General features: G+C 44.4%; 1 protein-coding gene and 1 long non-coding RNA gene across 3 annotated transcripts in view; one reads left to right on the top strand and one right to left on the bottom strand.

The window, feature by feature from the left end:
• Window positions 1–724: 724 nt before the first annotated feature.
• On the bottom strand, window positions 725–8,005 carry LOC142061047 (uncharacterized). The gene is made up of 4 exons (XR_012662030.1): window positions 7,536–8,005; window positions 6,522–6,667; window positions 5,040–5,268; window positions 725–4,462 (listed from the first exon to the last, which is right to left on the bottom strand). It is a non-coding gene; the product is annotated as an uncharacterized LOC142061047 (long non-coding RNA).
• An 8-nt stretch (window positions 8,006–8,013) lies between these two features.
• ZNF423 (zinc finger protein 423) overlaps window positions 8,014–21,400 on the top strand; it is a 234,545-nt gene continuing 221,158 nt past the window's right edge. For both annotated transcript variants that reach the window (XM_075101562.1, XM_075101561.1), the window contains exon 1: window positions 8,014–8,407. In XM_075101562.1, the coding sequence (XP_074957663.1) occupies window positions 8,368–8,407 (40 nt within the window). In that variant the 5' untranslated portion in view covers window positions 8,014–8,367. The remainder of the gene's footprint in view (window positions 8,408–21,400) is intronic.

The raw sequence follows: 21,400 nt of genomic DNA, 5'->3' as shown, positions 1-21,400 counted from the left end.
CACATCATACTGCAATTGAGAGCACCAGTCTCATGCCACTGGGTGCTAAAGCTGTCGGTGATGATTTTCATCGTAGAGACAATCTCAAGGGTGAGAAGGTTTTGTTGCAAAGGGTAAGGATCTCTACATGGTGCATGCTTTTTTAAGAAGCAGCAGTAGTAGTAGATGACAGGCTAATGCCATCAGGATTGGAAATGTGGTCAAGGATTACTATTTTTGTTTGGTTTATGAGGAAACAGGTGGGTAAAGGTCTCTTCTCCCTGTTATTTTACTGGGAATATACCAGTGGAGTGGAAGCCTTTGGAAATATAAGAATTTTTAGACAAGCTGTGCTTGCCCATGTAAAATGCTTGTAAGAGCCTAGACCCTGGGGACGGGTTGCTCATTGGCTGCTGTTAGGAGGCCGGTCCAGATTGCCGCTGACTGGTTCATGTTTGGAAGTCTTTGATATGGTTTCCATGGTGTGGGTGCTGCCAGGTCCAGTTCCCGGGGTGAATTTGCCCCGAGGCCTCCCAGCACTTCCTAACACCCTGCTGGGACTAGGTTTAACAGCTTTGGAAGTCCGCGTTGCACTTGGAGAGATGTTCTCGGTCTAGTGGGAATGGGACTTCTTGACTACAACGTGTAAGGAAAGGTGGTGTGCCCACTGTTATTAACGTTGCTAACCCTTTTCTCTGGATAAAGAGAAATCTTCTGTCTCCAGAGTTTAATTCTGAACATCTCATAAACATTACACAGATACATGCCACAGATATTTATAATCATAAAAAGGAACAAGGATGCCTGATAATATGGGGCACATAAATCACTCCTAATGTTGGAGGAGGGTCCATAATACCGTAAATAAGTACTCTGAGTCCAAGTGCTAATTATCTGGTAATGGGGTATTTTTTCTCCTTCAGTTATGTAAAAGTACACAGCATTCAGCTTAAAGAGTGCGCTTAAAAGGCTTTGTACTGGTGGAGGATGAACAGCCCTGGAGGCTGCTGCCATGGTTTGCCCTGAAGCCCCTTGCTGAGTTCCTGGTGCTGCCCTCACGGCTGTGCCTCTCCTCTCCTCCAACCTCTCCACCCTTCGTGCTCTGCCCTTGCCATTTTAGCTAACTTTCTGTCTCTGTATCTCAACATTATTCTAGTCAGCAATGTAGGCAGAGTTGTAAATAAAATTATGTATCATGTTTTCCACCACAGCTGCTGGTCAGACAGCAGTGAAGATGCCTGTTGAGTACAAGGACAGCTTCCACCCAAGTAACAAAGCCCCAGAAAGTGAATGAGCTCTTTGATTGCAATCCTGGTAAGAAGGGGTCTCAGTGGGCACAGTGAACTGCTCTCATGGGGAAAAAGATGCTGTGACCCGTCCTCATTGCAGAAAAGCCTTGTCGGAGCTTGGCGGGTCTGAGTTGATGTCGAGAGCGGGTGAGGGCCAGGGACTTGTGTCGAAGCCAGCAGCTGGAGCGAGACCCTAACCTATGTCCACCGGGCAGCTCAACCCCAGAGCCATCGAGCACCTTGTGTACACCAGGGCTTCACCCGCTTTTAACTAATTCAAATTGAGAATGTATTTTTTATTCCTTATGTCCTTTAAGAAGTGGTACAGACCCATGTCCAGCCAGGACAAAAGGAACCCAGAGTAAGTCGATCATAGAGAGATACTTTCTCTGAACTGTGTTAAAAATATGGAAACGTGATACTTTCTTATACTAAACGTTTTAAGTTATTAAGTAACATTATAATGCTGTAAGTTATCTTTATGGGAATATTCAAAAGGCGGATGCAGAGCCTGAAAAATTCTTGCTAAAAGCAGTTTTGTCATGAAGTGCAGATCCTCTGCCTGACTCCCACACCGTTTCCTGCAGCATCTAATTGGAAAAGAGGCCAAAATGAGTACTTTGCTCAGTGAACTATGGAAAGGGAAAAATACCTGCTTGTATTTGTAAGGTATTTCATGGTCTGTATCTTAAGCACTGTTATCAATAATGATTGTTTTCCTGTAACTGTGCAGGGGTGTGTGTGTGATTCTTCTACAGATGGGTATTTTGTGATATTTGAGCTAAATTCAGCTCCAGTGTATGATAGTATTTTTCAAAAAGTGTCACTAACTACACCATTTACTCTGCCTTGATTTCAGACTATTGTATGTCTTTTTTAACACAAGGAAAATGATTGATTGAAGTAAGCGCTGTATACAAGTGAAAAGGAATTTAAAATCACCATGCTTATTAGAGATGTATGAATGCTAATGCTAGTGCACATGGCATGCATGCCATGCAGTTGGAACAGGTTTATAATCCTGCGCATAGTAAAAGTGTTTCACAGTGAAACTTTCCCTTTGTTTTTCAGTGCTCTTGGATAACATCTCAATTCCTTTTCACTGTAACTTCCCGAAGTGTAAACTCAGGTGCTCTGGCTGGATCCTGCCCACAGACACACCAACGGCTCTTCATGTGAAGCCTTTCTTTTCTGTGCACATCCGCCCTCCAGAGTGCCTCTGGTTTCTGCTGCTCTGTAGCCCGAATTTCAGGCTATGTCAGTCCTCTCTTATGACTGAAATGTGGGATGCCAGTTATTTATTTATGTAAAGTGTTCGAGGCATTAACTCAACACTATAGAAACTGAGCTGGTATTGTAGTCGGGGCTTTTATTCAGGTTGTCTGATGCACTGTGGATGCCGCCTGCCTTTGTGTGCTCCAGTCCTGTGTTTATCCCGACGATGCCTTTGTGTTCCCTATTTGACATATTTTACTGTAGATAAAGAGCGACACTGTCTTGCAGCTGTATCCACTGTGACATTTGACTCTCTGCTGAATGAGTGCATTGTGCTGTGTGCTTTGGAAACATTCTCTCTTTTTAAGAAATAATCCAGTCCTTTAATAGTTTCCTGTATGTGCCTGTATTCCTTTGCAGATCCAGAGAGCTCAGGTGTTCACCCAACTCTGTCAAACCTCAGCCAGACTGGTTCCTGCCGCATGGAGGGCTGGCGAGAGTAGAGTTGCTGTGGGCACCAGGTCTCAGTGGCATGGGTTTATTCCCATTTTGTGTGGTCTTTTTAGCTGCCTGTAAACCCTCTGATGAAATGTGCTGTACAGCTTTTCCCAGGGGATTAGCATTTTGCCATGTTTCTCTTAGATATTATGTGGCATCTCTTAATTAGGTCTATGAGTATGATATATTCTTTAAGGTTGATTCTGTTACTGGCTGCTCCACAGTTACGGTGATCTTCCCTGTCCTGCGTGGTCATTTGGTATCCACCAGATCAGTCCTTGTATGTGTTGAAGGTATTCCTCTTTTTGACTTCAGAAAGTTTAAAACCTTACTGAGGCTGGATTTCTCAAAGCAGGCTTGGTCCATTGGGTGCCTAACTCCCTCAGTCCTCGTTGAACATCCTAGCTGTCATGAAGTTTTTATTTTTGCCTTTACACGACTGTGCTATTTTAATGTAACTTGTAATTTCAAACTGATTCTGAAACACTTTCAAAATAACTATGTCTCTATATAGAAATGTATAGGGGTTTGCTCTCAGTGTTGCATGCCAATAAATCTATACATTATAGAGAGGCTCTAATGCTGCATGCATTTCCCATAGTAAGGCTGAACCATTGGTTTCCTATAATGCTGCCAGGGTGGAGCTATCTGAGATAACATTGTCTGTGGCAGCTCTCCGCTTTAAACATAATTGTTTGGGGAAAACTCAAGCCAAAGTGCTAATATTTTGGATGCTGTCTGTCTGGTGTGGATCGAATAATATCCTGGGATAGCGGGATGGTGTAACCACTTTCCAAAGAGAAAAGAGCTCATTGTTAGTATTGCTGTGGGTAGTATCTTCCTGAAAACATCATCAAACTTTAAAAATTACATTCACTGTGCATGCAGGTGAGAGAAGAGAGCAGCGCAAAACGAAATCATAATCTCAAGTTAGGTGGCATGAAAAGCGAGCACATGTATCAATTTTCCCCTCCATGAAAAAGCATTTTCATACAAGCACTGGTGTCTTTGAGGAGGAGTGTGGCATCAAGCAGAGGGGCAAGGCCCACCATGTTCCCCCCCCCATCGGGACTTGGTGCCTCTGTGTCAGCCTCAAAGGCCTTGGATAGGAAATTTGATGGAGGAGGTGGCAGATGCTGTGAAGCTGTCTGTTGCCTCCACCGGCAAATCCCATCTTCAGACAAGCCATGCTGAGCTCAGGGGTCTCCACTGCATCTCAGTGCTGTTTTCCTCTCACCAGCAGCTGCATTGTGTATAGTATAGGAGCTGTGTCACGTATGATATAGGACAGTGACATCCCCAAAAGGGGTTCCAAGCAGAGAATTCGGCATCCAAATTGTCCCAGCAACCTGATGAGGCACAGACATAATCTGGAGCTGCAGGAGGGCTCTTGGTTCTCTCCTGGAGAGAACAGCTCTGCACTTTGGCACTCTCAGCTTTGCACTTCTATTAAAATTCCCCAGAATACAAAAGAAAGGCATCTGTGAGGAAACAAGATTGATAATAGCTTCAAAATGTATTTTTGTTGCATTCTTAAATTACCATAATGAAATTATTAAATGTATTTTTATTAAATTAGCGTACAGGCTGGTGTAATTTGCCTTAAATATTTCAATAAAGCCTGTGAAGTCTTCCCTTGTTATTAGCGCTCTTGGAATGTATGTATTTAAATGACAATGTGAGTTTCAGTTCTGTTGTTGGCAAGAGAGCCAGGATGGGTGAACTCTGCATTTCTCTGGGGGGCTTGGCAGGGTTACAGGGCTTTCTTTGCTCAAGAGTGGCTGTGGGACCAGAGGCAAGGGGAACCACATAAACTCCCTGTACATATATCTGCAGGAGATACACAAACGATGTGTTGTGACAATAGAGCAGCAAAGCATTTAGGCACATGTTGAAAAACTCTGTGGAACAGAGATGTACTTATAGAGCAGGGCCTGGAGGAAATCAGTGTATTGCTGGGTTTGAAGATAAGAGAGAGGGATGAATTAATAATTATATATGTGTGCTCTACATTTAAAGAGAGATTTATGTATGTGTTTCATTTTTTTTATGTCAAACCTGCAGTCCCGCTTTCTGTATCTCCAGCTATAAACCAGGTATTTTTCAACAGATGCCAGCATGGAAAGCAATGTTTTCAAGGGTGCTCCTGCTTTGACAACAGCTGTGAGAGTGAACTTCAACCATTTTCATGGGAGGGGTTTGGGTTGCTCAGACCAGGGCTTCGCACCTTGCCAGCAGCTGCTCCAAACCAGGTAGGGGCTTGCAAATAAACCTTCTCATTGGTCCTCTAGCAAGAGAAAAGGCAAAAAAGAAATAATTTAAAATTAAAATTTATAGAATTCTTAGTGAATTGAAAAAAGGGTGTGAAAGGTGTAGAAATGGTTCATTTAAATTGTGGCATTTAAAATAATTTTAAAAGAAGAATAGAAAATGTGGGGGCAGAGGGCTAGATGGCAAAGAGGCTTAGGGTGGCAACAAGGCTTGGGAATTAATTGCCAAGTGGAATGTGTAAAAACTGAGGTTGAAATCCCCTCTTTGCCTGATTGCATGGGGATTTGAATTTGGGTCTCTGAAATCCTCTGAGAGTGCCCGACCACAGGCACATTCTGGGATGAGAATCTGTCCTGCTGAAGCTGTTCTGCTTTGTAAGAATAATTAAATATTCATTGGGCCAGTGAGAGAACAGAAACAATTTGATAGCCTGGGGATTAAGCCTCTCCAATAGCGAGGATACAGAAGTAATTCAGTTCCTGATCTGACTATGATGCTGAACGGATATGAAGCTAGGGTCATGCTGACCAAATTTACCAACGATCCTGGTTGGATCAATATCACAACAATTTTTTTCCTTGTCAGCCCTGCTTAGGTGTTTATAGAAACTGGTATCACATTGGTTTTTGTAACAGTAAATCTCCGTTGACTAGAGCTATCCCCATTTTTTACTGGGATCAGAATTGGGGCCACAGGCTCTTTAACAATCCGTCTTTGTCCCAGGTTAGCCTTTCTGAACCCCCAGTTTGATATTTAACACGGTGATGTAGTGAAACTTTGTCTTGATTATAGCGGTGTTACATGAAACATTTTTTACTGTATGTCCAGTCTATGGTGGTAATCTGGAGCCATTCAGTAGGACGAAACTGTAAACCTTTATTAGGACATTAATAAACCCAGTACTTTGTCAAACCTTAAGAAACCACAAAATCACCACTAAACTTTCATTCAGATGCAATGCTGCATTAAGAAAAATTTTCAGAGTTCTGTGCTGAATTCACTTGATCAAACGACAAACTCATTCCTGAGTTGTTTGGGTTTCTTTTGGTGTGGGGAATAAAAAAAGAGGATGATGTTTTCCAGGTGAAGATCATTAGTAGGGAAGCAGTGCCTTCACACAAGCCCCCTGCATCCCTCTGATCCGAGCCTACGCACCCTTCCTGCTGCGCAGGGGCCTGGCCTGGGTGGCCAGATGGGGATACTTCTGCCAGGGCTATTTTCACAGTATCTGCAAATAAACCCCGCCTCAATTCCTTCCGTGAGACACACCTTCTCTTTTGACACCTGGATGTACGATTGCCTGGACTCTTATGATGGCACGGGCACATCACGTGCCGGGGAGAGGACACGTGGAGATGCAGCCCCTTGCACACTGGTCAGGGTGCAGTATGCACAGCATCGGCAGTGCCCTGGTCCTGCAAGGCAGTAAAGACTGCTCAAAACAAACAAGCCCAGTCTAAGTGGGAGAGGAAACTCATCGAGCATTTATTTTGAGCGATTTTATTCATAACTTGGCACGGAGTGCTCCGTGGGATAACAAGTTTAAAGCACTTAGGATTTTTCTAGAAGAAACCTTCCCAGCAGATGGGTGCAGCGACTCTGGCTCCTGCTAAATTTAACCCGTTGGGAAAGGCAGAGTAAATAAATCTTCCCTTCCAGCCCTCCAGTAGCAGCCGAGCAGCAGAAGGAAGGTGGGATAACCTCCCCCAGCTTTCCCCGCGGCCGCTGAGCCGTTCGCGTTCGGGGGAGGTTTCACCGCCCACCCCCGACGCGGATCGAAAGCAGCTGCGGGACCGGCCGTGGAGGCTCCGCCGGGGCGGGGGCCGGGTGGCCGTTCCGCGCCGTTCCGCGCGGCGGCGGCGAGTCCGGTCCGCGGCGGCGAGTCCGCGTTTTGCGGGAGGCCGCTGTATTTCCCGGGCCGTCCATGGCTCGGTGCTGTTGGCTCTCTCTCCGTCTGATCGGCGCAGGCTGCGCGGGGCTCCCTACGGGATCAGAGCGCTCCCCCGCCGGGACTCCACTCCTCACATCCTCCTGCTGGGACTCAGCTACATTTCCAGCCAAGCCTGGCTTTATTATGTGTGTCTGCACTGCAGCCCCAGCAGCAAGATCAGGAGGAGGAAAAGGAGCCAGGACAAAGAAAAGAGAGGGAGGCTGGCGAGAGCTAAAGAAAATAAAAACCCAGGGCAGCAGCGGCAGCAATGAAGGCAGGAGCGGTGCCAGCTTCCAGCGAATAACCCATGGAGGCAGCTAGCGGCCCCGGCATCGATGCAAAGAAGCACTTACCTTGTTCCGCGAAGTGCGTGCGTGCAGGGGAAGGCGGCGGCGAGCGCGGCCGGCCGCGGGGAGCCCACCCGCCCGCCCGCCCAGCTCCGCGCCGCGCGCGGCCGGCCGCACCGCGCCGGGGGGACGGGGCGGCCGCCCCTCGGCCCCCGCCGCCCGCATAAAAAAGGACTCGTCGCCCTCCCCGGCCAGCGGCGGGGACGAGGAAGGGAGAGGCACCCGGGGGCGAGCGGACAGAGCGGGAGGGAGGGGGCCGAGCGCGGCTGGCGGAGGGTTTAGGAGAATCGCAACAAGGTCGCACCCCCGGATCGCCGGGGCCGGGGCTCGGCGTGGGTTTAGACACTTAATTCTCTCCGCGCGCCCTCCCCCACCCCAAACCCAGGGACCCCGCGCAGGGCTCTGTTCTTTTTTTTTTTAATTATTATTCCGAAAGTGCGAGCCGGACTGGGAGCCGCAGGGCGCCTGCAAACTTTAAAGAGAACAAAAAAAGCGGGTGTGGGCGCGGGCCAGGCTCGCTTTGCGTCGGTAGTATTTGCACATCCAAGGGGAGGAAGGAAAAAAAAAAAAAAGGAAAATTGCGACTGTAATTCTATTTTTAAAAAAATTTTTGTTCCCTGGGGGGAGGGTGCCCGAGGGGGTGGGAAGAGGAGTTGAACTTGCCGCATTGCAACAGGCAAAAGAAGTGAGAAAATAAAATAATCGATCCCTCTGCTGCTGCTACCGCTTCGCCTCGCAAAGTTTGGGGTGGGGGGGGGAGAAAGAAAGCAGGGAGAGGAAGGAAAGGCAGGGACGGGAGGAAGACGAGGAAGAGGAGGACGAGCCACGCCGCCCGGACATGTCCAGGAGGAAGCAAGCCAAGCCCCGCTCGGTGAAAGGTAAGGCATCCTCCGCCGGCCCCCGCCGCCTCCCGGGCCCGGGCAGCCGCCGCGACGCGGCCAATCAGGGCCGGGTCCCGGCTTGGCGGGGATTGCAAATTCCACACCCCCCCCCCGGTACGGGCCGGTGGTGGCGAAGCCCCCCCCCCCCGCCCCGGAACGGACGGCGGGCGGGCGGGCTACCCACGCGGGGCGAATGCGTGGGCAGCCCGCCCGCCGTCCGTTCCGGGGTGCGTGTGGGTACCGCGGTGCCGGCCGAGATTCGCTGGCGACACGTGTCGCGATAATTGATGAAAGAAGCCGGGTAGCATCGTTGAAGCGGGGAAGGAGGAAAGTTTTCGCGGTGGCGCGTCGGTGGGCTGGGGAAGGGAGGAACGGAGCACACGCGTGTTCTAGCTGGTTAACTTAAAATTAATGTTTCTTTATGATTGGGAATAGTAGCGCCGACCGTTTCCTCCCGCTGTCCAATGCGCGTAAGGGTGGTGAAAGAAGGGGAGAATTAAAACAGGCTTGATTGTAAGGGCTGAAAACTTGCTTAGGCTTGAAGAAACAACAGCTAAATTTAGTAAGAGCGGCATTAATAAAGGTTAAATATAATCTTCGCATTTTCTTCACCATCCACAGCGAAGGGGTGTATAAAACCTCCCGTTTAGCTCCATAAGAAAACAGCTGCTGGTGAAACGTAAAGGGAGGGCCGGGACCAGTCCCGCGCAGTATTGCACGCCTTGCCAGCTTTTTGAGTTAAGTGAATTGGTGCAAAATTGGAAGGCGTGATTTCAGAAGCCTTTCGCTCCCAGCCACGATGAGGTTAGCTGATGTCGGGTATGGCTTTATTGTCCTCTTCACAAAGCAGAAGTCGCAAACTCAGTGGTCTGGGGGCTTTGTTGTAGAAGCACAAAAGGATCATAACTTAGCATGCCCAAAAGATAAACCAAAAAGTCTAAAGTATTCGTAATTAAATAACTTGTGGGAGGACAAAATTAGCACGCAGTTAATTGACCAGCTAAAGAATGAATTGAAATCCCATCCAGGCCATTTTATATTGTGAAATGTCCACTCTTTAACAGATTATTGCAAAGTAAATCGTACATGCTTCAAATATTTTCGAAGTTTTTGTAAACTCATTCCTTCATCTTTATACAAAACCTTTAATCATTCTCTCCCCGCCCCGCCCTAACAGTACCTTCTAGCATTGTGCTGTGGGGCAGGTTTGCAGCCTGGCATTGTGACCCTCTGCAATCTCAGACAATCTCTGCTAAAGGAGCTACTTCAGTAATTGGTAGATGAATGCTACTGTCTGTGGGCAGAAGAGCAGAGCTAGAGCTATTTCTAGGTGATGCTCTGAAATACATTGTTTGAAACTAAAACGGATTGCAGTTTGAGAGCAGTGGCACAGGCCTCCGGTCATGACTTCCCTCAGATGAGGGGATCACATTTAGTGGCCAGGCCTCTGGAGTTTAAAATGTTTTTCTGTACTAAAGTGTCACATTTAACGTTCAGGAAATAGTTCTATGCCAGTGAAAACCTTGTCTGCTCTAGAAGCTCCATAAACATTAACATCTCATGCCATAATAATGTTAGATATTTACCATTTGTTAGTTACTTGTTTTCTACCTCATTACTTTTTAGGTGGCAATATCTCTGACAATGTGTTGATACTTTGTAATGAAATTTTGACCCTAATTCTAATACAGAACTGACCACTCACTATTTACGAGGGCATTTTTATGAATTGAAGCAGGTAAATTACTGGCAAATCATAGCTAAGAAACATTATCGCTGTAATGTAGAAATATCTAGAAGGTCTTTGCAACAGCGAGCTGGGTGAAGCCTAGCTTTTAAAGATTCTAAATATTTCTGTAGTCTCTAGCCACAAAAATATGTGTGTTCAGCTTCAGCGTAAGGTGGCTGTAAATTACAGGTCTTAGCATGAGCTGAGGAACAGGGAGTCTAAGGAATGAGCTTAATCTGGGTGAAATTTTGGGTAATGGGAGGCAACTCATATGTGTATGTAGGATAAAGGTTTTCTTCCTTTCCTTATATTCATCCATATCATCTGCTTTTTAAAAGTCTGTCTTACACATTTTGTGGTTTAGGTAGCTGGCAACCCAGTAGATTACCACAGTACACGTTTCCATGGAAATAATTGAGATGTAATAAATAAAGGCACTCTGAGGTCACAGGTTTCCCAATTCAACTGAGAAGAAAGCAAGAATAAATTATGGGGATATATGTGTAGCATTTAGGACTTAAAATAATTTACCATGTTTCAATTTTCCATATATTTATTTCACTTTGTATAGCAACTTTGCAATTTATTAACCACTACTGAGATTTGTGCATCCCTTTTCATTCAGAAAGATTACCCACTAAAATAGAATCAGTGTGTGCCTGTGATGAAAGTGATTATTCTATGTGCAAAAGGCAAGCTGACTGCACATTAACTGGGAGCAATGCTGTCGGACATTAAAGAAGCGACTGACTTTGACAAAGTATCAAATGTTGACAACTCTTAGGTGCATGTTATTTAAAATGAAGTGATTGCAAACCAAACCTGGATGCCAGCAAAGCTGCAGGTCATGTGGCCCCCGTGCTGTATTATCAGGTCTCAGGTTTAGCCTGGCAGAAACTTGCAGTAATTCCTGCAGCTGTAACTTCAGCAGTAGCTGTGGACCTTCCCCTGACATAGGATTTATGATTTGCAATATAATACGCTGATTTGTTTTGACCATTAGTTTGTGCAAACTTGGAGATAGTAACCTTATAGCTGGTGGTTGGGGACAAAGTTCTGCTTGGCTTAAAGGAAGGTTGTTTCAGATTGATAAGGACAGAGTGAAAGTAGGAGAGGTTGTTTTTGTTGGCTTACAAAATAAGCGTATCAGTGACAGTGTGGTGGTAGTGGTGATGGAGTAAACCTCTGGCCTGTTCTGAAGCTTTACTTTGCATCACAGGTGAAGCCCATGAAAGTAATTTTCCTTGGGACAGACCCTTCTTTTGCCCTGCTGCCAGTAACCTCATCTGCTGAGGGCTTTATCTGTTTTCTGTAGGGAAGAGTTGTACCTTGCTCAGCGTTATTAAAACCATGTGGTCTTCAACCCCAGAACTGTAACAGAGTTATGAATACCAAAGCATGCTGTCTGTCTCCTGTTTCAAGTGACAGGGAGCAGTGTCAACGCCTGTGTCCTTAAAAGTTTGTTCTGTGCTGCCAGCTCCCAGGAGCGGCTGGCACCCAATGGACTGTGGGGGCTGAGGAAGGCAGGTGCTCATCGTTCTCATTGATTGAACTGTAGCTTCTCATGCTACAACTTGGGGCCTTTGGAAGCACTTCTGTAAAGTGAAGTGCTGAGATGCTGGTAACAGTAACTTGTAGGCTTCCAGTCCCATGTAATGGTAATTGAGGAATTACTCGACTGCAGTTTGTGGGGACTGGGCTCGTGTTCGCACAAGTTTTTAAGCATCAGATGCACTTTGGTTGCTGAATTTGACAGTTCTGCAAATTGCTGTCGGCTTGCAAGGATATTCTGTGCATAAACGTGCTAGTCAGTAATCAAACTGTTTTGCAAAAGAATGCACTAATTAAGTCTGGTTTCGTTACCCTACTTGGAGTAGCAGAATTGCTGTCATATTTTTTTGCTTTCAGTTGGCAAAAAACTGCTGATAGAAACTTTCGATTTACACCCTACCTGCCTCATTTGTGTCAGTCAAGAAGAGAAAAGGGGGGTTGCTCGCTACTTCGTTATCTGCAAAGTAAATAAAAATACTTCAACCATTTGCTGAGTTCCAATTAGTTGATTGCTATGAATGATCTTCTTTAAAGGAATGCTGTTTTACCTATCTGCTCATACAAAGGTTTGATTTTTGAATGTCTCGTGAAAAGGATTCTCTTTGTCTTGATTGATGTCAAGAATAAAAGCGCGATGGTAATATCCCTTTGAAAGCTATTGTATTGTCAGCTCTGGCTGACAGCAGGAGGCCCTCCTAGTGCTATAGATTAGCGCTGTGAAAACACTGACATTTTCTTTGTTATATTGCTGTTGTTCTGCTTGCAAAGTCAATTATACAATGTCGGAGCTCAGTTACAGAGTTGACTGTGGAAGTAACAATGTCTCTCATACTTGTCTTAAAGATATAATTTTCCTTTTTTCCCAGTTGATAGAGAAGAACCTAAAGGTACTGGAACGGTACAGTCTACAAATTAAATTTTGACAAGTATAATCATAATTGCCAAATACAAGAGACTTGTGCGATTATCCTTTAATTTTACAGTTCATTCAAGTTTTGGTGGAATTTTATTGATACAGTGAAAGCAGCAGCTAAAATTGGTATAACTCAAATAAGATTACGCTCTTGATTGTTCTTTATCAAGTGTAGCTTTTGGGGGATTAGGAATAATTGGAGGTGTTGGTGTTTTATTGTGGGGCTGGTGCCCTGAGAACATTTGAATCCATGCAGTACACTGAGCACTTCCTTCAGGGATTAGCCCGCAGTTTTTAATTTTTGCCTGTGTATTTTGCTACAAGCCTAGCAGTGTTCTCCCCTGAACTCCCCAAGTCCCATTTTCCTGCCTTTCTCTCCCTCCGGTATGCTTTCCTGGATGGGATCTGGGTGGTATTTAACTGGTTTTACTGATTGAAACTCGTGCCTGCATGCAAACGCCTTTTAATTGTGGCCTGTTTCCATTGGTCTTGACGAATATAATGAATAAACATGGCCAAAAATTGAAAAAAGGGGGAAAGGTAATGCAATAGGTTTAAATGTGCATGGGAAGAAAATAGAAATCTCATCTTTTTAGTGATGCTATGTATAAAGCCATCGATGAAAAACAATTACCATGTAATGGTAGTGGCTCTTGGAGAATGCCTTCTATTTTTTTCTACAAATATTTTTGTGTACAATCAGTACAAGTTAAAGAACATAATTCACTGCTGAATTGCTTCAGATGACATGCAAAAAATAATCAGAGAGCTCTTGTTAGGATGTTAATTGTAGGATTTCCAAATTACTATTATAAACTAATAGAGTAACAAAAGATTCCACAGTTACCAGTAATTTGTCAGGATTTATTTTGTTTTTCTTCAATAATTGAAAATTAATGTCTTGAAGTGAAAGCAGATGTTCATGCCATCCTCTGAATTGGTTATAAAAAAAAAAAAAGATGTTTTTTAGATGGCATTAAGCTTGTGTAAATACAAATTGTCTTATCATAGATGAGGCTTTGGCTTGGTTTTATCTATTGTTTGGTGCCAAATTAACTTTTAGGTTAAACCTGGGTAAGTGGCTTCAGCCTGGTTAAATTAACTAAGTCAAGTGCTTGGGGTGGGTGGCACCCAATGATTGGTTATTATAGTAAATGTTTTTAAAAGCTACCTTATCTGCTAGCTCTGTGAATGGTAAGACTTTCTCATACTGTAGAATTAATATTTACCTCTGTTTTGATAAATGGGCTCTTAATTGTTTACTTGGCTACTTTTACTGCTCTAGTTAATTTATATCTTTCCTCCCAATTCCAGTTTGTGAAATCTGTTTTAGTTCATTACAATATTTGAAAAAGAGAGACCACATTTTTTTAAAAAAAATAATCTCTTGGTCTCATGCATTAGCCTGCAATCTCTAAAAGATAATAAATTTCTTCATGTATTATAATATTCTCTTAAACAAAAGAGTATTAATTACCTACAATAATTGAACTGTCTTATAAAAATGCCTACATCAACCCCTCATTACTCTGTCAGTATTCTCCTTAAATGCCTCTGAAAAAGGATGGCTATTATGTTCCCTTGTACCCTAGTAAATGCACTGGAGTAATGAAATACTAATAATATAAAACCCATTACAGACTCCTGTTAAATCTTGACTGACATGGTGGTGGAGGGAAGGATCTGGTTCTGGTGTGTGCGTTGTTGGAGTGGACTCGGAGGATGTAGGTGGGAGCTGGAGCCAAGTGAGGACTAGCTCAGAGCTCTCTGTAGCGTGTGCATTTATTCAATGTACTTTTAGAGCCCAGAAGTAGGTTCTTGTGTGTCTTCTTTCCTGATGTCCATTAGTAAATGCAGAGAAGCTCGTTCCTTGTTCTCTTAGGCAAATAAGGTGATGCAAGTTTTATGAACTACATCTTCTTGACAACATCTAGATGTGTATATATATGTGCAGCAGTGAATTATGGTGTTTTTTTGGAGTCTTTTTATTCTAGAGAGTAGAAGGATGTGCAGAGACTAAATGGTCTCTCGTGACATTTCCAGCTACAGAAGGCTCGAGCTTTGACCTCTTGCAATGGTTTGTTTTCTGAAATGCAAACAAAGGGACCCAAGGGGGTTGGAAACTGGGTGATGCTGTTCAGAACAGGCTCACAAATCTCGTTGCAGTACAGTGAATTGGTGTATGGCATTAGCTTTCCACTGTATGACTTATTTTGGATAGCACTGCAATACTCATCTGAATCTGGTGATAAGTAGCTTCGTTATATTGTTTGCATTTGCTTAGAAAGAAAACCTTTTCCTTTCTAGCCACAGATTAGGCAACAGAAAGACCAATTTGCAGAGCTTGTAAATGCCACTTGTTAATCATATGCAGTACAATGATTAATTTTTTTCTTTTCCCCTTTGGATGTGTTAAGTCAACTTTTTAGCTTTTTATGTAATTGAAATTTGCCCTTTTATTACCTGGGCATGAATTATTTTTGAAATGTTGTCATTACCTGTCCTGCTGTGAGGTTTATCTCTTCTGTTCATCCCAATTAAATAAAACATACTGTTGTTTGCCAGTCTCGTTGAAGTGAATTACCTGCCTGAAGGCTCGCACTGGTGTCTGGCAGGCTTGTTGCAGCAGCAGCCAGTTGACTAACACATTTACTTTTAGATTTTCATTTCAAAGGGCTCAGTTTGTTCAGTGTGGCAGGTGAATGGTGAATGCTTTATAGAACTTTCAAGAGCTGAACAAACAGTAAAGGACTTATTGCTACTGAAGCAGAATAGCAAGTACAAATGTAAGGCAGCCTTTGTGGCAGAGGAGTGTTTCCTTTGCTGGATAAAGGCCACTCAGGAGACCTGAAGGGCTTGCTTGGGTGTGCTGGGGGTGAAATAATCTCAGTCCTGGTCTCATAAACCCACCCTACCTGCATGTTCTCCTGGGCAATTTACAGTGGGGTTGATCTTGGCTGCCTTTGTAGCATCACCTGCAGTTGTGTTCTCCTTGAGTCTGGTACTGATAACGAAGGCTGCTTCAGAAGTGTAACAGTTGGAGCTTCTTTACGCAGAAGTTATTTCCAGTTCATATTAAAGAAAGTAAACAATGAGTTCAGGTTTTAAAACGAAGCAGAGGGAAAGGCCCCTGCTTGTAGAGAAACGGTTTATTTAAGCCACTGATAGAGCTACAGAAAATGCATTGCTCACTAGTGAAATCCTGTTATGAGCAGAAGTACAAGTGTTAACAAGTTGCTGTGCTCCAGTCACTGTTGGTTCCAGCTAGGCTCTGGAGGTTTGGTCAAATGTGGCCTAATTCTGCTTTCCACATATTAAAAAAAAAAAAAAATTACACAGAGGGTAAAAGGACAAGTTCTTAATATGCATATCCTGGGAAAAATCCTAAACCAGTGTTTTTGCCCCCTCCAGTCCCAAGGCTAATCAAAATTCCTTTGTTTCCACATCTACCATTAAAATATATGCCTCCCTTGGTTGTCTGTTTACTGTACAAGTTTAACCACTTGATTGGACTTAACAAAAGCTGTTACTGGGTTTACATAGTATTTGCCTACAGATAATTTAGGGATGGGGGAAGGCTCCAGCCAACCTCCAACAGGACTGTACTTGAATTAGTAGTTCTGCTAACTTCTTGATGATCCTGACCTGGCTGAGATGAGGTTTTCCTGGGTTACCATTGGGGCAGGTTGATCCACCTGGTAATTGCTGGAACTTGCTTCACATGGTGGTGAACTGAGTGGTAATGAAGAAAATGTTAATAAAGACAGACTTGCCGTGCTCTTTGAAAAGAGGGTGTTACGTGCAGTGTGGAGATGGAGTCCTTCACTGGGTGAGCATCTAGAACCCACTTTTGCAGTTTTTAGAGTGAGTGCAATTTTTCCCCTTGACACTAATTGGAGCTGGATTGGATGCTTAAATGTAAGCCAATAGTGTAAGTCCAAGCTCCCTGAATCTGCTGGAGAACTAATGGTGTTAATCAAGATTCTTGTTGGTGTTGGAGGACTGTGAGTAGCCTTAGGCTTATATCAGCCATGGGGTGAAACCTCTGTCTTAGTTTGGTGGTAGTGTTTCTAACTGACCTTAGCGGGTATGGGATTGTATTCTCATTTCTTGCATTGCAATTGAAAGAGCAAGAGAAGCGAAGGCATGTAATGGGAATAGTCACTTGACATCCAATGCTGCCGGGAGCATCTCCTGCTTCTTCTGCTGGCTCTGTGAGATTACTGCTGGGGGGATTTCTAGGAGAGCATTGGGAAGGTTCAAGATGCAGAGGATGCAGTAGTGATGTGGGAGTGCCCTGATGGCACTGCAGGAAACCCAGGAGACCCAGGTTGTGCTTAGTATCTGTTAATGTAAGCAGGTACAGATTTATGTGAGCAAAATTGACTGTGATTCTGCATCCTTTCAATCTTCTGTCCCCAAAACTGGAAAACTAAAAGGAGGCAGAGAAAACACATGGTAGAACGATGAGCTTAATTCTTGGGGAAGCAGAAATGTTAAACAGAGAAAGATGGAAATAAAATAGGGAAACTAAGAAATCTGTTGCTGGCATTTGAGTATGGAGGGTGCCTGATGATTAGATGCAAAGTTTTGGCAGAGTTTTACTTACCTGGAGCTGCATCTGTATTATTTTTAACTTTTAGTTTCAAGACTGAGAGAAGGAACGGATCTGAAAAGTGACTTCCACTCCATGGAAAAGGGTATGATTAAGCATAAGCGGAAAAGAAAACACTAGAATTGTGAAACACCTAAACAAAGTAGCTTTTCTGCTCTTAATAGACAGTGACAGTGCTTTCCTGCCTGGAGGAATTTATTTGTTGTGGTTTATAGTTGTTCTCTCTCTAATATAGAGAAATTTGAGGACAACTGTGATGGTAGCCATTAATTCTGGAAGTTTCAACTATTTTATGATTGTTATAGCATCTGACATTGGCCTGTGAGGACTCCTAATTGTTCTGGGTTTGGAGGCAAAAGGAGGTCAGGGTGGTAACTGGAAAAAAGTAGGCTTTCAGTACTACTTGTGCAAACACATATCATGTATGGTGCGCGCTCACATGTTACGTGAAAGAGGACGTCTACAGGAATAGGTAGTATCTTTTGTTAGACTGACTAACATGGTTCCAAAATGCAAGGAAGTTTTTTCTGATGCACAGGTCTACCTTCTGCTCTGAAAAAAGCAGCCTTCTGGCTGTTTTGCTTGATAGGTAAATACAGCTTTGCTTTAATTTACTTATTCAAACTCTTACTCAAAATTCTCTTGCTTCATAAGATCACTCGCATGAGTAAAGATACACTGGATTACATAGTAGTGCCAAGCTTGTGTATCATTTATTGCTAAATTCTGTGGATGCATTTCAGTCGGCTAATTTGCTTGTGGCCTCCTTTATTTCTAGGAAAATGGCATGCCTTGCCCTTCATAATTTCTTTGCTTTTACTGTTCCCCCAGAGGGCATGTGGGATGTTGCAGAGTATTGAAAATACTGGGATGGAAAAGTAGAGAAGAAGGGTTGTCTGTGAATTGCACCTTATTTATATTTATGCTAGATTTGTAGGGCAAAAGTGGTGTTTCTGGCAGTGATACTTTATGGGGAATGTAGTAGGCAACTCTGGGTGAGAAAGTTGTTACCTGAAGATGATTTTTTTTTTTTTTAAGATAAAGAAGTACTTTCAGCATAATTGTGAGTATCCTTTAGGAGTATGGTACAATGTACTATGAGCCATTTTAAAATGAAACTGTGAGTGCTTGTCTTCAGATTTTGTACTGAGTCTCACCTAATGCTCATGCAAGAATCTACTGATTTCTTTCATTTCAAGGGTGCTTTCTTTCCTAATTTCTTTCCTGCTTGATAACAGATAAGTGAGATTTGTTTTAAAGCTCCCTTTTGGTTTATTTTGATTACTATTTTTGGTCTTGAATAAACACTCAACAGAAAGCTTCTGTTTTTATTCTTCTTGATATAAGAAAATTGAGTAGTAAACCTGAACTTAGAGGTGAAGGTCCGAAGGAGAGAAAAAACCCCCACACCCCCCCTCCCCCAAAAAAAACAAAAAACAAACAAAAAACCCCACCCCAGAAAGGTGCTTGGCAGAGCCATGGTGTGACTAGTTTCCAGTGCACCGAGGGGTGCCGCAGAGCGGGGAGTTGCTGGGCAGGAGCTGCAGAGCCCTGCCTGCAGAGCTGCTAGGCTGCACAGCTGGGTGGCCCTGGCTGCAGCAGGAGCTGCTGCTCCAGAGACCTGGGGGGACAAAACCCCCCCTGCAATTGGCAGAAAGATGCCGCCTTGGTGGCAGGGCTGTTAGTGGCAGGCAGGCAGATCTCCTGCAAGCAGGGCTTGCAGGGCTCTCTGACATGCACCAAGAATTCACCCAAAGATCAAATGCACATTTTTATAAAGAGATACCTCTGCTATGATTTTTTCCTCCTTGTCAGTGGGTCTGTATTCAAGATGTGGCTTCAAAGAAAATGCATAGAAAAATGAGCTTTTAATTTGTCACCTGCTGCTGAACCACCCTGTCCTTCTTGAGGTGCCAAGTTGTAAATGAGGTTTTTGTATCCCTACACACAACCATCCAAGAAATGTTCTGCATTTCATAGCTGTCAATGGCACAGCTGAAGACATCAGGCCGGTGGCTCAAAACCTGCTGCTGTCTGATTGGTGTGAGCAAAGCCAATGCAGTGCAAAACCCAAACAAACAAAAAGGCAGGTAGACTCTTGTCTCCAGTGGCATGGGAGGTCCTGGCTGCTTCCAGAGCAGGGGCTGCTTGAAGCTTTCGGTCCAGCAATGTTAAGGAAAAAGGAAGCAAAGTTGTGTCTTTGTGCTATCACTCAGAGCACTGTTGGAAAATTCCTTTTAAATTAATCCTTAAAAATGCTATATTAGTTCTACAGATTTTATTTTGGAGAACAGTGTCTTGTCTGGCTGCACATCCTATGGCCTCTTCCACTGTGTGTGTTTGTCCAAGCAGCGGGGATGGCAGGTATCCCAACTGACAAATGCAGCTTGTCTCCTAGCAAACCTCAAACCACCTAATGAAAGCTTATCTTGAGGTAGAAATCAAGACTTTGATTTTTAATCTACAGACAGATGATGATGGGTTGAAGAAAAATTAGCCCAGCTGTGGGTCTGGCAGGGAAACTGGCTGCTCCCAGGGTCCCTCCACCCAGGAGAGCAGCTGCTGTTGTTATAGCTGCTCCAGCCAGGTAGGGGTAGCCGCCCTTCACCATGGTATTTGAGTGCTTGTATCAGGCAGCTGAAAATTAATAATAGTAGGAGGTAATCCTGTCTTACATGAAGGTATTGTTGTGCGTAACTGACTTTGTGACACTGTCTTTTCTGCTTTCCTTCTCCTGTTTTATTCCTAGTATCTGTAGCTTGTGAAAATGTCAGTGGAGTCCTTTAGCAGCTTTGCTTCCCTTCCCACACCATCTCTCCTACCTTGGAGCCTGGGAAACTTGAGAGTGTTTTGCTTAGAGGGAATACCTACAGGTAGGTTTTCCTCCCCATGTGGAAGCCTCTTTACTGGTTTTTCCTCCCTTGAATCTTTGCTTGTTTTGTTCCTTGCAGTTATGGAGAACATAACCACAACCCTGGAGCATGTTAGCAGAGCTCCCTGGGTCAGCTGTGCAAGGGAAGAAGGCACAGGACATGGCCTGTCTGCAGAGCTGTTTGCCCTGAGTCCAGCCTTGGCCACCACTTGGCTCATGGTGGGACCTGCTGAGGCGATGGCAAGGAGGAGGCTCAGTGGAATCATCCCACTGCTTTGGGAAGCTGAAGGCTGTTAATGCACTTATTAGAGGGAATTTATCTGCTCTTTCTGTGTTTCTTACTGTCTGCTGCTGGCTTGACTCAATTTTCTTTTACTGGCACATTTTTTTTTTTCTTCTGAAGATATTTTTTTTTTATTATTTTAATTCGATGTTGCCATGTTGGAAAAACGCACCCCAGCCCCTGGCTTAAATGCTGTCTGCAAATCGGCATATGCTAAACTGCACTGCTCTGGAAGGGAGTGTGGAGATGAATGCTGGTCAGTTCAGGGCTGCTGTTACCTTATGTTCAGCGGTGAAACACTGTTTTTTGTCTCCTGGCTGCCCAGTATATTCCCATGGCTGTGCCCACTGCTGCATAAGGCGAGGGCTGATCCAATGGGTTTTGCTCCCCCTCCATTTCTAGCTCCTTGTCCTGCTGTATACCTAGCAAAGGACTCTCAGGAGCTGCTTTTATCCACCAGCCCATCACAAAACTAACCCTGTAGCTCTCCATTGGCTGCAGACAGGTCTGGTGTGTGTTGGTGCAGGATGAGTCAGGGCAATCTTCCTCACCAGAGTTCGAGCACCATCAGTTTGGATCAAACCTTTCTGAAAAGAGTCTCTGCTGGGGAGGCTGGACGCTGACCACTCACATGGGATGTGGGTATGTGTCTGCATCTGCAGCAGGCTGATGGGCAGGTTGCAAAACCCCTGCAGATGTGTCCAAGAAATGACTGTTATTGAAGCAAATGCTTGAATCTGTGGTGAAGTGAAGGATGCAAAACCACCTGAGTACAGCTGAAGTAGTTCAGTGAAAGTGATGAAGACTAGACTCAAGTTGCACAACTACTTGCTGCTCTCCCGTTCCTGCAAGTATTGTGTGTCCCAGTGGAGGTGTGAGCTGTGGAGTACTCTGTGGTGCCCTGCTGCGGTGGCTATGCACTGCTCCTCATCCCTCTCTGAATGGGGATCCCAGCTGAGCAGGCAGCTGTGTTTGGAAACAAATGCAAAGTGCAGAGAGAGCAAGAGAGAGAACTCATGTTGCAGGG

Source organism: Phalacrocorax aristotelis, chromosome 8, assembly GCF_949628215.1.
Source record: "Phalacrocorax aristotelis chromosome 8, bGulAri2.1, whole genome shotgun sequence".
Classification (NCBI taxonomy): domain Eukaryota; kingdom Metazoa; phylum Chordata; class Aves; order Suliformes; family Phalacrocoracidae; genus Phalacrocorax; species Phalacrocorax aristotelis.
Note: the sequence above shows the minus strand (reverse complement) of the source record. Positions and strands in the feature narration are given on the sequence as shown.